The 15,398-nt window shown below is 51.4% G+C and overlaps 9 protein-coding genes across 9 annotated transcripts; 3 read left to right on the top strand and 6 right to left on the bottom strand.

The window, feature by feature from the left end:
- Positions 1–46: 46 nt before the first annotated feature.
- Positions 47–1,711, bottom strand: N7496_001169 (aromatic amino acid and leucine permease; the record flags this gene model as incomplete). The annotated part of the gene is made up of 1 exon (XM_056694100.1): positions 47–1,711. One exon carries the CDS (start codon positions 1,709–1,711, stop codon positions 47–49), a length of 1,665 nt encoding a protein of 554 aa, XP_056560829.1.
- A 554-nt stretch (positions 1,712–2,265) lies between these two features.
- Positions 2,266–3,748, top strand: N7496_001168 (NAD(P)/FAD-dependent oxidoreductase; the record flags this gene model as incomplete). Its single annotated transcript, XM_056694099.1, has 2 exons — positions 2,266–2,841; positions 2,900–3,748. The coding sequence occupies 2 exons, from the start codon at positions 2,266–2,268 to the stop codon at positions 3,746–3,748; spliced, it is 1,425 nt and encodes a 474-aa protein (XP_056560828.1).
- A 545-nt stretch (positions 3,749–4,293) lies between these two features.
- Positions 4,294–5,701, bottom strand: N7496_001167 (uncharacterized protein; the record flags this gene model as incomplete). Its single annotated transcript, XM_056694098.1, has 4 exons — positions 4,294–4,757; positions 4,821–5,396; positions 5,456–5,571; positions 5,634–5,701. The coding sequence occupies 4 exons, from the start codon at positions 5,699–5,701 to the stop codon at positions 4,294–4,296; spliced, it is 1,224 nt and encodes a 407-aa protein (XP_056560827.1).
- A 397-nt stretch (positions 5,702–6,098) lies between these two features.
- Positions 6,099–6,636, bottom strand: N7496_001166 (mitochondrial 37S ribosomal protein uS14m; the record flags this gene model as incomplete). Its single annotated transcript, XM_056694097.1, has 3 exons — positions 6,099–6,161; positions 6,244–6,415; positions 6,518–6,636. The coding sequence occupies 3 exons, from the start codon at positions 6,634–6,636 to the stop codon at positions 6,099–6,101; spliced, it is 354 nt and encodes a 117-aa protein (XP_056560826.1).
- Positions 6,637–7,340: 704 nt separating this feature from the next.
- On the bottom strand, positions 7,341–7,877 carry N7496_001165 (F1F0 ATP synthase subunit i; the record flags this gene model as incomplete). The annotated part of the gene is made up of 3 exons (XM_056694096.1): positions 7,341–7,519; positions 7,547–7,597; positions 7,841–7,877. 3 exons carry the CDS (start codon positions 7,875–7,877, stop codon positions 7,341–7,343), a joined length of 267 nt encoding a protein of 88 aa, XP_056560825.1.
- A 244-nt stretch (positions 7,878–8,121) lies between these two features.
- On the top strand, positions 8,122–8,720 carry N7496_001164 (DASH complex subunit SPC19; the record flags this gene model as incomplete). The annotated part of the gene is made up of 2 exons (XM_056694095.1): positions 8,122–8,253; positions 8,313–8,720. The coding sequence occupies 2 exons, from the start codon at positions 8,122–8,124 to the stop codon at positions 8,718–8,720; spliced, it is 540 nt and encodes a 179-aa protein (XP_056560824.1).
- Positions 8,721–9,406: 686 nt separating this feature from the next.
- Positions 9,407–11,920, bottom strand: N7496_001163 (tRNA methyltransferase RSM22; the record flags this gene model as incomplete). The annotated part of the gene is made up of 1 exon (XM_056694094.1): positions 9,407–11,920. The coding sequence occupies one exon, from the start codon at positions 11,918–11,920 to the stop codon at positions 9,407–9,409; it is 2,514 nt and encodes an 837-aa protein (XP_056560823.1).
- Positions 11,921–12,370: 450 nt separating this feature from the next.
- Positions 12,371–13,593, bottom strand: N7496_001162 (uncharacterized protein; the record flags this gene model as incomplete). Its single annotated transcript, XM_056694093.1, has 4 exons — positions 12,371–12,748; positions 12,809–13,111; positions 13,209–13,394; positions 13,528–13,593. The coding sequence occupies 4 exons, from the start codon at positions 13,591–13,593 to the stop codon at positions 12,371–12,373; spliced, it is 933 nt and encodes a 310-aa protein (XP_056560822.1).
- Positions 13,594–14,270: 677 nt separating this feature from the next.
- N7496_001161 (SUR7/PalI family protein) lies at positions 14,271–15,212 on the top strand (the record flags this gene model as incomplete). The annotated part of the gene is made up of 4 exons (XM_056694092.1): positions 14,271–14,283; positions 14,347–14,644; positions 14,711–14,893; positions 14,957–15,212. 4 exons carry the CDS (start codon positions 14,271–14,273, stop codon positions 15,210–15,212), a joined length of 750 nt encoding a protein of 249 aa, XP_056560821.1.
- Between the last annotated feature and the right edge of the window lie 186 nt (positions 15,213–15,398).

The raw sequence follows: 15,398 nt of genomic DNA, 5'->3' as shown, positions 1-15,398 counted from the left end.
AATAAAAATTGCATTTGCTAAATATTCAACCAATTATTACCCAGCATTAAGACCATAGAATATTCAATCGCTGAATCCCCCGTTTGGGCGCGGGCTCTGGCTCGGGGTTCTGCTGGTAATGTTCAATGAAGGCCCGAATTGGAATATCCTCCAACGGAATGATCTTCGTCTTCATCCAGAGCTTGTAGCCAAAGTACACGATGAGAATAAACGGCAAATTGAAGTAAGAGGAAATAAAAGTTTCCGTACTCCAATGTCCCTTCATAAACGTAGAATATCCTCCAGTGAGGAAGAGAAGAACGAAAATGACCAATGAAAACCATGTGCCATAAGGCTGGAACGGAGCCGCCCAGGGCAATTCTCTCTTCCGGTCGATCCCTTGCTTCTGGCATCCATATAGGAATCGTAGGTAAACGACCAGGATAGTAATCCAGTTGACTATTGTGGAAATAGAAACTAGGTCCTGAAGCCATGTGAAAGCCAAGGATGCGCCGTCAGAGAGACTCATATAACCAAGGGCCATAAAGATGCCGTAAAGGGCGACGGCGACGTAGGGGATTGAGTAGCGGTTAAGACGCTTGAAGATAGCGGGAGCATGGCCCTGCATTGCCATACCATATAGAATTCGAGAGCCACCAAGCATGTTAGAGTTACCCGATGACCAAGCTGAGGTAAGGACAACGGCATTGATGATCGATGGCACCACTTTGATACCGGCATCCTTGGCGGCAATGACGAAAGGAGACTGGGCCGCTGTTCCAGAGTCTCGGAGTAGACTGGGGTCGGCAGAGGATACAACCAAACCGACCATGAATATCGTAATAACGTAGAATAGTAGGATACGGACAAAGATGCGGCGTGCGGCCATTGGAATAGCTTGGCGGGGGCTTCGGGTCTCTGCAGCAGCAACCGTGATATTTTCAATGCCTGAATAAGCGTATAGAGCGTTGCTGAATGTGGTCCAAAATCCGAGGAATCGACCTAGTGAGCCCTTGATGCCAAGGTATTGGACGAAAGGGCCGTACGGAGCCTTCCAATATTCGAACCCCGTGGTTTTGTGGTTTGGCGCTCCGCCGCAAGTGATGACCAGAGCCATGATGTTGATACCGATAACCAACATGATTTTGAGAATCGAAAAACCGAATTCGAGTTCACCATAAATGCGCACGAAGAGAAGAGCTGTTACTATCATAATGAGACCAAACACGGTGATCCATATGGCGCTGCTGACGGTGATCCAGAACTCGACAATGACGGCACACGCGACCAATTCGGCCGGGATGGATACAATATAGGAGTACACTTGATTCCATCCATTGGCAAATGCGAGGGCAGGATCGAAGAATATTTCCGCATAACGTATTACACCACCGTTCAGAGGCGCCAATGAGCCCATCTCTCCGACACCAAAGACCACACTCGATACAGCGAGACCAATAATGGAATATGACAGGAATGCTCCTAATGGGCCGGCATGGGCGATGGCACGACCTGAGCTGAGAAACAGACCCGTTCCAACAGTGCCAGCCAGCGCGATCATCTGGATGTGTCGCTGGTGGAGTCCCTGTTTGAAATTGTGGATTTCCTCCAGCTGCCCAGCAGCATTCTCCACATCTCCTTCTTTGGTCATCTCGGCGTTGTAATTAGGGTATTTCTCTTTGGAAGAGGTAATGTGAATATCGTGGTCCTCCGACATGGCGGAAATGGACATGTTTGAAGAATAAGCAGTCGAAACAGAATTTTCTTGGAGAATATTGAATAATTGGAGTCGGCGTGGGAAATTTGTACTATTTTCCACTTTCATGCATATTCCTTTTGGCAATCTGTCGGGCACCAATCACGATGCATGGCCACAGCTCATCTTGGAGCCATTGGTAATCGCTGATTTGTCGTTGGTTCAAGCGACCGGATTCCTACCGGTAAGATAAGAAAGAAGCTCAGACCTCGACTATCTTTGAGACAGGCAGGCTGAGCACTGACAATGTCCAAGTCCCCCCATGTCGCGGGCTTCATGCGGGGGGTTGCGTGGGGCGAGATTAGGCTTTAGAGTTGAGACCCAAACAGGAAATTCCGGCCCGGTCGACAAGCGCGTTCGGCCTGACTGGCCAGTTCTCCCTTCCCAATTACCGATAGCCTCTCCGGTCTCCGGACTATCAGCGATAAAGCCACTCAACTCTATCAAAATCACCGGAAACTTAATTAAGCTCTGACCCGTGTGCTCTCTGTTGTTTCTTTCCATCTGCATTCGTTATCATCCTTTTTATCATGCCTGCCAGAACTCACGACTTGCCCACTAGAACTAGGGATTCATCCTCCCAATGTTTCCCTGCCAACAATCCTGGCGAGACCTTTTGGCAAACAACGCAGCATAAGCTACATGATCATCGATCAACAGAGCAATTACCAGAGCATAGTGATATCGTGATCGTTGGTGCTGGGTATGCTGGTGTCAGTACTGCCTACCATCTCGTCAAGGACCATGGTGATGTCAACAAGTCAATCGCCATTCTAGAGGCTCGAGGTGCCTGTTCGGGAGCAACTGGCCGGAATGGAGGTCACGCAAGGCCAGACTTTTATGGCCATATTCCAACCTATGTGGACCGTGCAGGAGCTCGAGCCGGAGCTGAGATTGCCGAGTTCGAAATTAACAATCTACGTGCCCTGAAAAAGATCATTGAGCAAGAGAAGATCGATTGTGATTTCACTCTAACCCGATCGATCGATGTTTGGTGCAATGCAGAAGCCGCTGAGAAAGCCAAATGTGTATACGACCGAATGGTTGCCGAAGGATTCGAGTACATGGATGATGTTGTTTTCTATAATGGTGACAACGTGGAAGGAGTAAGTGAATCACTCATCCATAATCCCAGCACAGAATAGAAAACTCATAAATTTGCAGATCTGCGGTGTGAAAGGTGCCAAGGCCTGCGCCAGCTTCACTGCTGGGACAATGTGGCCATACAAGTTCATCATGCATCTAGTAGAGCTGATTGTTGATGCTGGCGTCAACTTGCAAACAAATACCCCGGTCACATCAGTAACTGCCGACCCAGAAGGCGGCTTTATCGTTGAGACACCTCGAGGCAAGATGCATGCGGGAAAAGTCGTCTACGCAAACAACGCCTACGTCTCAGGTGTTCTCCCACAATATAAGAAGAACATTGTTCCCTGCAAGGGCATCTGTTGCCGGATCACCGTTCCAGACGGAGTGACAGCACCTCTTCTCAACAACTCTTATATCAACCGAACCGAAGACAATGTCCTTTCATATCTGATTCCTCGAGCCGACGGCAGTATCGTCGTGGGAGGTGCCGCAGCCGTGTTCCGGAAACACGAGGACCAGTGGTATGATAATGTGGATGACAGCATTCTCATCGATTCTGCAAAGGACTATTACAACGACTACATGCAGAAAACCTACAGTGGATGGGAAGATACCGGTGCCAAGATTGACAAGATTTGGTCCGGTGTTATGGGCTATTCTTACGACTCCAACCCTCACATCGGCAACGTGCCTGGCGGCAACGATCAGTACATTCTTGCAGGTTTCAATGGCCATGGCATGCCGGTCATTTGGCTGTCCTCGAAAGAGTTGGCCAAGATGATTATTCAAGATATTCCTTTCGAGCAAACTAGCATGCCTCGATTGTTCCAGACTTCCCAGTTCCGCATCGACCGGGCTTTGAACGGGAAGACCGAGGATGGTGATATTCTGGGCAGTGGTAAATTCCCTGCCACGAAGCCTTGAGATAGGAACACTTGAAATAGCACAATTAATCACTTAAGATGAGCATTCTTTGGCGAATAACTATCAGTAGTCTTAAGCGTAATCCTCCTTGGATCTTTGATATCTAAACCGAAGTGGTTGATCTTTCATCGGAGCTAACTAGCTCGGTATTTTGATGGCTAGATCGGCTACGTATAGATCAGTAATATTACTTATTATCGTTAGGTAAATACGTAGACAAATGGTAAAAGAATACAAGTATCCAAGTATGAGGGTGAAGGTTTAAGCGTATGGGCTATAGCCTGAGGACCTAACAGTCGTTCTGCTGCACCTGAAGATTTGAGGTGTCAGTTGTTACTATGGGAAGACAGATACCCTGGTCCTATTCATTTCGCAAAATCCGAATCCACAAGCCATATCTGCTTCAGAAAAAGATGGCTTGCAGAAATTGAATGGGCCGAAAAAATAGCACGTTGCTGGCCGCACAATATCAGTCGCCCTCAATTAACCAATTTATCGCCTAAGTTTTGATCATGGGACCTCCCGTCCTCGCGGCCTTCCTGTCTCTACTCCTGCTGGGCCTCTGCTGGTTTGGTCTCAGTTGGGTTGACTTCCTCGTCCTTTGTAACAACCTCAGCCTGCACATCTTTCTCATCCGGGGCTGTCATATTCTCAAGTGCCTCGCGGGTCTCCTCATCCATGTCCTCGGCTCTAATCATGACCTGCTCCGCATAACCGGGATTCAGGTAAAGCATGTTAAGCCAGACCAGCATATCCCGCCAGGCATGCGGCATGATACACTCAGCGTTGAGCTCTTCCCCAGAAGCGTAGCAGTTGCATCCATGTTCACGGTATCCGGACTGAAACTTGCCAACCTCATCAGAAGACACGACGTATGCGCGGCCACGAGAGGCGAGGAATGCAGTGAAGGACTGGGGGTCGGTCAGGGTGCTCATGTCCAGATCTACTGCGGTAGACTGGAGCGGGTTGCCGAGGCAGATACCCGAGATGTATGGCTTCCATACGGCCCCTAGAGAATAATATTAGACTAGTGGTTTTCATTTGCATGTCTTTCCAACTGATCAACACTTACATCGCTTTTGCAGGTACTCGAGAGCGCTCTGTCCACCCTCGGACAAACCGATCACGTCGATCCGGCTCTTCTCGTTCAGCCATGGCCACAGGACATGTTCAAAGACGTACTGGATATGCTCCGGCCAGTCCTTGTTCCCGGGGATCTTGTTGCGCCAGGACCTGGTAGCTTGACCCCACGGTCCAGCAGGTCGGTCTGCTGCCTCCCAGGTCCGCTGTGTGACAGCACGAGACGAGGCACAGTGCCAGAGCAACTGACCAGTGTTGGCAATTACAAGGGCCGTGTCTGTGTTTTCGGTAGCATCACCAAGAACACTCTTGGTGAAGTTGACAGCCGAGCCAAAGTTGATTCCGTCTGCGCCAATAGAGCGATAGGCCCAGATACCCAGGTCCTGGATCGGCTCACCGAAAACCACGATGACCCGGGCTGCCTTAACCAGGTTCTTAGAAACTAGAATTGGCACATGGGGTTCGTTGGTGGGTGCTTTCGACTCTTGAGGGCCGTTGGCAAAGGGAAGACGCCAAATCTCAAGGCCAGCCTCCTGCAGACGATTCATGACAATTCGCCGGATGCATTCTAAGATGTAAGAATATCAATCAGTCAAAGGTTAAGTAAATGCTGTAAACCACACATACCATCCATGGCTTCACGGTTTTTGACATTGTACCGATCATTTCTGTTGATCTTGTATTTGAATTCCGCGGTGAGGTCGGTGCTGCTGCGAATCTTGTCGTCTGCTGTGATAGTGTACCTGCCTTAGATGAGTCGCAATTCAAGAAAACAAAGCCACTGTATTCACCCAGAGAGACTTACCCCAGTTTTTCAAGGTTTGCCGGGAAGTGAGGGTCCGGAGGGAGATCGCTGTTGCGATAGACATACATCTTGCTGTATGCCCTGAGGCAATGCTGGGGTGTAAATCAAGGAGAAGGTTGCAGCGATGAGAGAAAGAACAGTGGAGGAGAGTTGAAGCGAGAGAGAGAAGGAGGGGAGATTCAAATCAATAGATGAGGGAATCCCCATAAGAGGCTCGGCTCAATCGGGTATCTTCCAGTTGCGCTCTGTGATAACCGCCTAGAATATCCTCTCCACTGCCCTAGCGCTTTCGAAGACAGATACTTGAGCTGGAGATGGTATATGAAGAAACAAGAAAAATCCGTTCGTGGTATTTGTATACTGTACACGCTTCACAAAGAAGCAAAGAAAACGCCCATGGTGCAAATCCCGTCAATGCAACCTTCCTATATGAATCCCACAGATCCAAAGACAATCTATCGTCGTCTACCAGCTTGCCTTCTTGACACCTGGAAGCTCACCAGCGAGAGCCTGCATACGGAATTGGAACTAGAAAGGAAGAAGCGACACGTTAGTAACTGAAGGTATAGCGGAGTCCACACTTGTCTCCCTCCCAAGGGCATTCACTCACTCGGTTGAGTCTGAAATTCCGGAACACACTACGGGCAGTACCCGAGGCCACACAGCGGTTCTTGATCTGTGTTGGGCGAGTGTAGCAGTGCATCTGGGACAGCTGAAGCTGGGCTTGGGCGCGGGTACGTTGAGGAAGGCTGGTGTTGCGGATGATGTAGCGGAGCGCTTGACTATTCGTGAACAAGAGTTAGACCTCAATTTCAAGACCAATTCCCAAGCCTGTCCTCTAGTGACGGTGAATTCGATGGCCTGCTAGTGTAGGTAGGGCGTACCGTTCGGGCTCCATCTGCGCAAAGGCATTGCGCTTGTTGTGATCGCGGATCAGACGGGTGTTGACAAACCCAGAGAGGTCAAGCCTCTTGGGGTGAAACATTGACGCCACCTTCGACATGTTGACGGGGTTTCGAGGGGAAAGATGGGGAGTGTTCGAGGACGTAATGGAGGATTCGTGATGGACTCGGCGGAGTTGGCGAAAGGCGAAAAGATGCGGAACCCAATTGGGTTTAGCGCATTTCCGTCAAGATTTGGCCGCCCATCGATCATCTACAGGGTCTATCAGAACCTCAACAATTGGATCAATTACATGATAAATAGAGATAGAACAATATTTTCGGACTAGGAGCAGACATTTTTATCCCAATGGTGAGCAGGAGTCACTAAAATTTGCCCTAGAAATCATATACCATGAGCTGTTCACAGTGCCAGCCTAAGATACTCGCCAATTTACTAAGTTTCCAGTTACTTGACAAACTAGGCCTCATTAGAATAGCTCCTATAGGGCTTCTATGCAGTGGCAACACTCTTCTACCATGGTCAAAAGGTATACCCCGTAGCAGAGGATCTAAAGGGACCCGAGGGTCGAGATTCAGTAGTGGTACAGCTTGTGAATTGATCCAAGTCACCCTATAAGGTATCTTCTATATGCTTGGACAGTGGGCAAACTGCCCGCGAACGTTAAACACACATGATCCGCAAATCAAAGCCAAGGGCCGGGGCCTTTTCCGTTCATATCCCCGTCGCAACAACTCGATCCGCTTCTCTCCCGTGCCACCTAAAGTAGCACGCACCTCAACAATCCATCATGGTCGCTCAAATTTAGTGAGAGTTGCCGGCCTTGGCGTTGGGGTTGCGGGGGTCGTTCTTGAACTCGGCAGCTAAAGATTCGATTGTCAGTCGATGCCATTCAGAGGTCAAGGAGCGTGCGGTCGGGCGATATCGGAGTATGGTGATGAACTCGAATAGTCGCGAACGATGCCAGAACCGGCCGAGTCGAGCTTGCATATTTCATGGGGAGCACTCACTGTTGGACAGAACGTTCTGCAGAGAGTTGACGCCGTAGAGGACAATGACACCTGTAGGGGAGACTGGTTAGAGCGCGGGTTTCCGGGTCGGGGTTTCAATCGGGCAACGATATTCGAAGTCGACATTCGATTCCATTCGAAATCATCTCGGCACGGGGGATAGTCGAGTATGCATACCGGCAGCGAAGAAGGGGGTCATGGGGCCAGCTGTTGATCCAATGCGTTAGTCAATCGAACTCGAGCGCCGCGCCTCGCGGGCGATGGAGGGCGGTCTGCGATCCCAGAATAACATACCGAGCATGCCGGGGAACTTCTTTCCGAGGAGAGACATGGTGATAGAGTAGTGCGAATGCGAGGTGGATTCGGTGTTCGCGGGGGAGTCGTTGGTGCAGGAGGAAGAGGAGAAGTGAGGTTTGGAGTTTGCCCGGCCCGAGACGCCATACCGCTTTGGGAAGCGCTGCTGGCCGCTTTAGCCCGACGGTTCCGATGCCCGTAAAGTGCTGCTACAAAGTAAACAATCACTACTCTCCACGGTCGCATCGTCGAAAACATACTAATTACACGATCACAACACCATGGCTTCCTCCTTGGCCTCCTCAGTAACCTCGCTGCAGTCTTCTCTGCAGCTTCTCGACAACTCCATCAGCACCCTAGACTCTGGCGTCAACGATTTTCCCCGCCTTTGCAAAGTCCTCCAAACAACGCGAGTACGTCACATTGAATTTGCGAACCCCTACAATATTCAACTCTAACCTATATAATACAGCACTTTGAACTCCTGCCCGAGCCAACTCTGCGCGAAGCACAAGAATCCCTTCTCGATGAAATCACCCCGAGCATCGCACACCTCCTCTCCCTCTCCTCCAACCACGTGGAAAGACTCGCACGCCGTGAACAAAGCCTCAAGGCAAAATGTGATCTCCAAGAGGGTCGACTCTCATCCAACCCAGAGAGCAGATCTTCGGCATCTCGCGCTCAAGGTCAGGGCAACGCCGCGCTGCGGGGTCGTTTGGCGGGATCGAGCAGTGCTGGGTCTAGCAGCGCCGCTGCAAAGGCGCTTGAATTACGGCGACTTGTGCAGAAGAAGGAGCGTCTCAAGTATGCTGTGGATCGGTTGGAGCTGCAGAGCACCCAGCGGGAGCGTCAGTTGAGGAAGAGCATGGCTGCGCAGTGAGTAGGTGCGGTTGGAAGGCATAATTGATATGCCTCAGCTTCGAACTCGAGCAGCCTTCCCATTCCAGGCTACTGTACGACCGGATTGGTCGGGGGATTGACTCTCCAAACCTTCTGCAGTCAGCCATGTCTCAGCTACGGAGCAGGAGTTGGCCACGCCCACATCTCATGCGTGAATCCTGCTTCAATGACCGTTTCAGTGTCTATCATGCTCCGTTAGGGCTACCCCCGCTCTGGAGCCCTTCTCTCGATTCATTCGCCGGCAATGGCCGGGCGAGCTCTCAATTCCGTACCAGCGAATCATCGTTGAGGTCTTTGAGATGGAAATATGAGAAGGACTTCCGCGATGTGACTGGCACAGATTCACCTATCCATTTGTGGTTAGTCGATACCCTCAGTGATATCTGGGGTTTTCTGCATGGCCGGGAAGGACAACCACCTAGTGATGAAAGATAGATACCCAATGAATGCTACGCTACGATTTATGATGAAATAAAAGTCAGAGTGAAGAACATATATTACAGTCGTAGCCTGGTGTGAAGATGGTATCCTATAGTACAAAATCTCTGACCCAACTCAAAGCCTTCAAGAAGAGCACCTGCCTCGGGTAATAGTACAGATCCAAAAGCCCAATCATATACGCCGCCTTGCAAAATGCTTAGACCAATTGTCCTCAATGGTCCCAGTTTACAGAGCATCCTCTGCTGCATCTCGCCGCTTCACAGCCTGTCGAAGCTTCTTTTTATCGGCATGCTTCTTCCAGCTTGGGATGTTCTGGCCCCTCTTGCGGGCAGGGGTTCGAGGGAGTCCCGAACGATCTCCATCGTCCATGATCTCATCACCAGCCTCGTCCTCCTCAGGGTCAAGTTCATCGTAATCGGCCTCTTCGTCAACCTCGCGCGATTCCGCCTTGGCAGCTGCTCGACGAGCAAGACGTTCTTTCTTGCCTTCGCCGTGCTTATCACCCAGGTTCAGCTTGCGAGGAATCCGAGTCTTCGCGCCCAGAGCCCACAGGTCGCCCCAGTTGGACTTGCGGGCATCACGGTAGGCCTGTCGGCTAAAAGAACGAGGGACGGTCCAACGCTCAATCTTGCCAGCCGGGGTGCAGAGGTCGAAAATGACATGTCCACGGCGCTTCATGGGTGGGTAGACGGCACGAGGGAGGGAGAGCGGATCGGGGGCTGAGCTGTCGGACTCGTCAAGATGCTCGAAACCTTCGAATGCGGCATCTGTTGCTTCGGGCCCTTGGCGAATACCCCGGACCTGACGCATGTCCACGCCCCGCTGCACAGCGAGGTAGCTGAACTTGACATCTTCGTGGTTGCGGTCCTTGGCGCCCATGATGCGCTGCAAGAAGGCTGGACGAATGTACCGCTGCTCGAAATGACAGTAGTCTCTGCGGCCCTTGGTCGGGCCTGCTGGGTTGTGCATCGGGCAGGTGGAGTGGTTTGTGCAGGGAGCGATGATCATACCCGGCTCCTTGGGGATGGTTTTAGATTCATTGGAAGAGTCGAAGGTGTTGTCATACTCTGTTGAGCCTGGGCTTGCAATATGGCGCTTAAGAAGCATTTCACGGGCGCCAGCAATCGCTTCGAAGCCCTTTTGACGGCCCTTTTCGAGTAGGATAAGAACACCACCATTGGGGTTTAGAAGCGCCCAGAGATTCTGGACATGCTCTTTTCGCTGATATTCCTCCTCGAATCCGAGAAGAGTGTGCGGTGCGATGATGATATCGTACTGCTTACGCTTCTGTAGGGGACGCGTGTCATCTAGTGTTGGCTTCTCACGAGCGTGAATGTAGTCTGGCAATCGGGGAAGGAAGGTGGTGTTGTCAAGCATGGCGCTTGCGCGCAGTCGTAGCGTCTCCGAGCCCGTCAAGACTGTCGATCGTCCATATGGAATAGGAGCTCCCTCGGGGTGGTCGGGAACCATGAGTTCGTATTCGGCACGGACAATGTCTCTCCAGGCCAGAATACCGGCACCACCACCACTTGCATCGAGAACATTAGGACCGCCTTCTTGGGAAATGAGCTGGCGGATCCAGTCAGTTCCCATGCGTTTCCGTACCTCAACCAGAACGCTGAGCGTGGAGGCGTAAATTCCGGGGTAAAGGGCCGCAATATAGGCATTGGCTTCCATCTCACCCATATGGTGTTGCGATGCATGAAGAGGGATTGGTAACTGTGGCAGCTGCGCCCGTGGAGGCGGTGTCGTTGTAGAATGAGGCAATCCTGGCCCTCCGAACAACCGGCGAGCAGTATCAGCGATATGCTTGTTGGAGAACTCGGACAGGATAATGGAGATGGGCCCAGTGACAGTATTCTTTGGTAGATGAATAGTACTGGGGTCCGTTGTGAATTTGCCCTCCCGGGTCAGGGGATGAGCCCGCGGCGCAGAATCCGGGACGGCTTCATTTTCAAATTGCTCCAGCATGATCTCGCCACCCAACTGCTCAGCAACTTCACGCGTGCGTCGCATCGCAATTGTCTCGACCTCCTCGGTACCTGCTTCCATGTCGTAGACGACCGGGATGTCATCCTCCGCCTCCGCGTTCTGCTCGTATTCGATTTCCTCCCACCGGCCCTGTTTATCCTCTCGGAATAAGCGATCGGGTTCCTTCCCGTCTTCCTCAGCGGGTAGTTCGTCAACGAGCTCTTGAATGATCGGTTCTCCGTAGAGTCGAGTGAAAAGTTGAAGTTCCTCGTCATTCAGGACGCCGTCAGGGATTGCGTCTCCGAACTGCTGTCGCACCATTTCCACCCACGCCTCTGGGGTATATTCTTGGCCGTCAAGAGGATCGACGAGTTCCTCCATAACTTCGTCGCCTTCTATCAACTCCAGTTCCTCCATCAGCTTTGCCATGTCATCATCGTTTTCGTTGATGCGTTCGATCAGGACGTTGATAGCATCGATAGGGTCGGCGTCTGTAGTCGAATTAGACGGCGCTGCGGTGGTAGACGATTGTCTTTGTCCGGGGATCCATTGTGATGTCACAGTACTCGGTAGTGATGCACTGTATCTCGGACGAATCGGGGTTGTTGAAATGGACCGTTGAGGCGTATTGCTTCGATTCCGTCGCGATGATATTGAGCCCGCAGCTCCGCAGGCTGGTCGCAAGCCACCAGCGCGAGACACTGAGGGTCGCAGAAGATGCCGCGCATGAGGGCCACTAGCCCTCGCAGTAGAAGGCCCGGAGAGCATTTTGCCCAATCCCACACTTTGAGTCAAGTGAAAAGAGGTAAAAGAGAAAAGCCGATAAGACTGAAGCTCCGCAAAATTATTGCCAAGCCCGCCCCATCACAAACTGCGGCCCGTTGATTGGTTGGGCGAGAATCCGAGGATCGCCCTGGTAAACTGAGGATTCAATTTGGTAATGAAAGCTGCGACAGTATAGCAATGTGGTAGGTAAAGAGAAAAAGGGTCTTTAAGGTACAGCTGCTATGAGCACGTAAAGTTAGAGCATATTTACCAAAACTTGCAATCAAGTACTAGGTAGTGCTGATGTTAGACTATGGACGTACTTCTAAACTATATATATTCCAGCAGCTCGCACACATAGAGATGTGTTAGGTTTCAAGAGATTTCGATTGCAGATATATAGACTGGAGAACAAAGGTATTGGTATCTTGAAGTCATTGAATGCAAGTTTTCTCACTCGCTTTCCGTCTCCTCATTTCCCATGAGAATTTGAAGCGCCATCACCCAGCGCATGACTTCGTGCTCCAATGCCGTCAGCTTGGCCATAACGGCCATCAAGCTCGGGTCCTGACTCTCAACCCGAACCTTTTCCTTGACGTGAACTTCTTCTCCACGCCAGGTGAAAACATCACCTACCTCGTCATGTGCCCGTTGTCGGGTTCCAAAGATCCGGTCTCTTAGAGAGAAACCGGTCAGGGAGATGTCCGAGGCAAATGCCGTCGGCGCCTGGGCAGGCGTGTTGCTCTCTAGAGTGCGTATCAGTAGCACCAGTGCAGAGTCTGCAATGGAAAGATGGAAAGAGAGATAAGGCGGAGGGGCAGGATCAAACATCTAAAGATCGCATTAATTGGGGATGCAATGGGAAACTCGCACGATAGGCGTCAAGCTTACATTGTCTGACGCGCTCGTTTCCCACCAGTTACCTCGCTCGTTCCCCTCTCCCTTCAGCATCTGCCGGGCCTCGCTGATGGTCTCTTTCAAGAGATGCAGCTGGCTGAAGATAAATCCCGCATTGAGGGGATCGCCCGTGTATGTGCTCACATCCACAATATCAAGGCTTTGATTCACGAGATTCCGGACTGAGACCAGCTGCTGTAGGACCAAGTCTGGAGCATCGGGGACCTGAGATAGGGTTAGGCGAGTGCTAGAAGCACCTCGAGGAGCAGGCAGCGAGGCCAAACGGAGTTGGATATCCTGAAATTCCAGAAAGCACGTGTTAGGTCCGTTATTCAGGTCCCTTCGAGATTCAACCCTTGGGGGACAAGGGGGTATTCCGGAGCTGGAAACATACTCCTTTGACCACTTTGGTGCCAATTCGGGTGACGAAGCCCTTTACACTCTCTGATCGCAATGATGATAGAACCAGAGTCGACCCTGGTTCTTGGGGGGCCAAGAGGGCGGCGCACTCTTGCAGGCCTTCCTTCAAGGAGACTAGTGACTCTTGGAGCGACTGCAAGAGCCACTCCAGCTCCTGAGCCTAAAAATTGAGTGTGAGCAAAATCAAGATCCACTATGACCCCAGAAGGCGATGATGTTTTTGCAGTAGCCAACCACGGAAGGTCCACCAACTGCATCATAGCCCGAACTCCGGGCTACTTGTTCGAACGTACCAAAGCGGTATCGGCCCGACGATTCAGCTGCTCAGTGGGCAGTGGGGGATAAGCCCAAGTTGCCATTTTGGCTAATGGCTAATAGCTAGTGTGTCTAGTGGATGGGGGAGAAGGTGCAGCAATGTAGCACGACAACGCACTCGAGTTCCCTCGACCAGGACTGGGTTAAGGTTCAGTAGGTTTTTTTTTTCGGCAAGGAGAACTCAGGCAGAAGGATTCAGGTTCGAGGTCGAAGTAGTCGATCCACGTCACCGCCGACGCTGAGAGGAGTCCAACGAGGAGCTGCAACGTTGTTGCTGTTCGTCACTTCGTCATGGACCGCCGCGGCTAAACCTAAAGTGGACTAGCGCCTACTTTGAGTGTGCGCTAACCCAAATCAGCTAGCCGACCAGGTGCAAGCATGACGTTATGATCCTCGCGATCTATGAGTTACGCCGATGATGCCCACACCGCGAAATTATATCAGGAGAGCCCGGATAGGCCCGGCTCATAAAGCTGCTGCGCACGTTGCATTAGTCTTTTCTCAGGTCTTTCATCAAGACTAAAGTCTCTTTTCACCTTTTCCTTCCCTTAACTTCAACCTCATCGCACCTACCCATTGGGACTTCGGGCAGCAAACAGATTTCGAGTCGATAGGCAGCAATCCCAACCCTGCAGCGGGTGCACACCGACGAACAAGCTTTTCTTTGCCTCTATAACCAACAACTTCGCATCTCCGCAACTCGATACAGTAACCAGCCACTATGCCTCTCAGCAGTAAGATCATGCCATACACTCGGGAGAAAAATGGCCGAAGACTAACTGGGAATTTTGTAACAGGAGTGTCGCTGGGCTTCCTCGGCCTTTTCTTCACGGCCGGTGCCATAGTGCTCATTTTCCTCACACTCTTGGCCGGATCGCGCAATAGCACACCCTTGAATGAGATTTACTTCCTCCAGGCCGACACGGGCAACATCCCAGGAGCCCCGACAACCGCGCGCTGGACCTTCTGGAACGTCTGCAATGTGACCTCCAGTGGTCGAAATGACTGCGGTAGCTCGCACCCCGACTTCCCCTTCGACCCCCCAAGCAGCCGTAACTTCGGCACGACCGAGAATGTTCCCCAGGAGTTTATCGGGTAAGTTGAATTGGTCGAGATGAAAATTGCTCGCCGTTAGAGCTATTGCTAATAGGCCAACTACAGGACCAACCATTACTTCTTGACGTCCCGATTCATGTTCCCCTTCATCATCATTGGTCTCTTCTTCACCGTACTCTCTCTCTTCACTGGCTTGCTGGCCATGTGCACGCGCATTGGCAGCTACCTGTCTGGCTTCCTCGCGTGGCTGGGACTGACCTTCCAGACCATCACTACTTGCCTTATGACGTAAGTGGGAATCGATCCTTGTCGGTTTTTTCCCTGTAGATCAATTAGCTAACTATTCGACAGCGCCGTCTTTGTCCAGGGTCGGGATGCCTTCAACCGCAATGGTCAGAGCTCCAAGCTGGGCGTCAAGGCATACGCTTTCATGTGGACCGCGACCGCCTGTCTGTTCATCTCCTGCATGCTCTACTGCGCTGGCGGTGCAGTCGGTCGTAAGGATGGTGGATACAGCGGGCGCAAGGAGCGTCGCCGTGGATTCTTCACTTCTGCCCGCTCTAACAGCGTGAAGAGCCAGAAGAAGGAGGAGACTTCCTACGCCTAAAGTGGTCTTTCTCAGCACTTGTAGCGCAGAAAGTCCAAGTATGCGTTTCATGCCTGTCAGAAAAAAAAGGCAAACCTTCAGGCAATCGTCGAAAGCCTTGCGGTTTTGACGTCCTGTTCTCCCCCATACACGATTTCCTCCACAGCGTTGGTTTCTTCGTTAGGAGTTCCCGCTTCTTTGAGAGTT

Source organism: Penicillium cataractarum (genome assembly GCF_028827025.1).
Source record: "Penicillium cataractarum strain IBT 29864 chromosome Unknown utg000001l, whole genome shotgun sequence".
In the NCBI taxonomy this organism is placed as follows: Eukaryota; Fungi; Ascomycota; class Eurotiomycetes; order Eurotiales; family Aspergillaceae; genus Penicillium; species Penicillium cataractarum.
The sequence above is the reverse complement of the archived record's forward strand: the minus strand, read 5'-3'. Positions and strand labels throughout refer to the sequence as shown.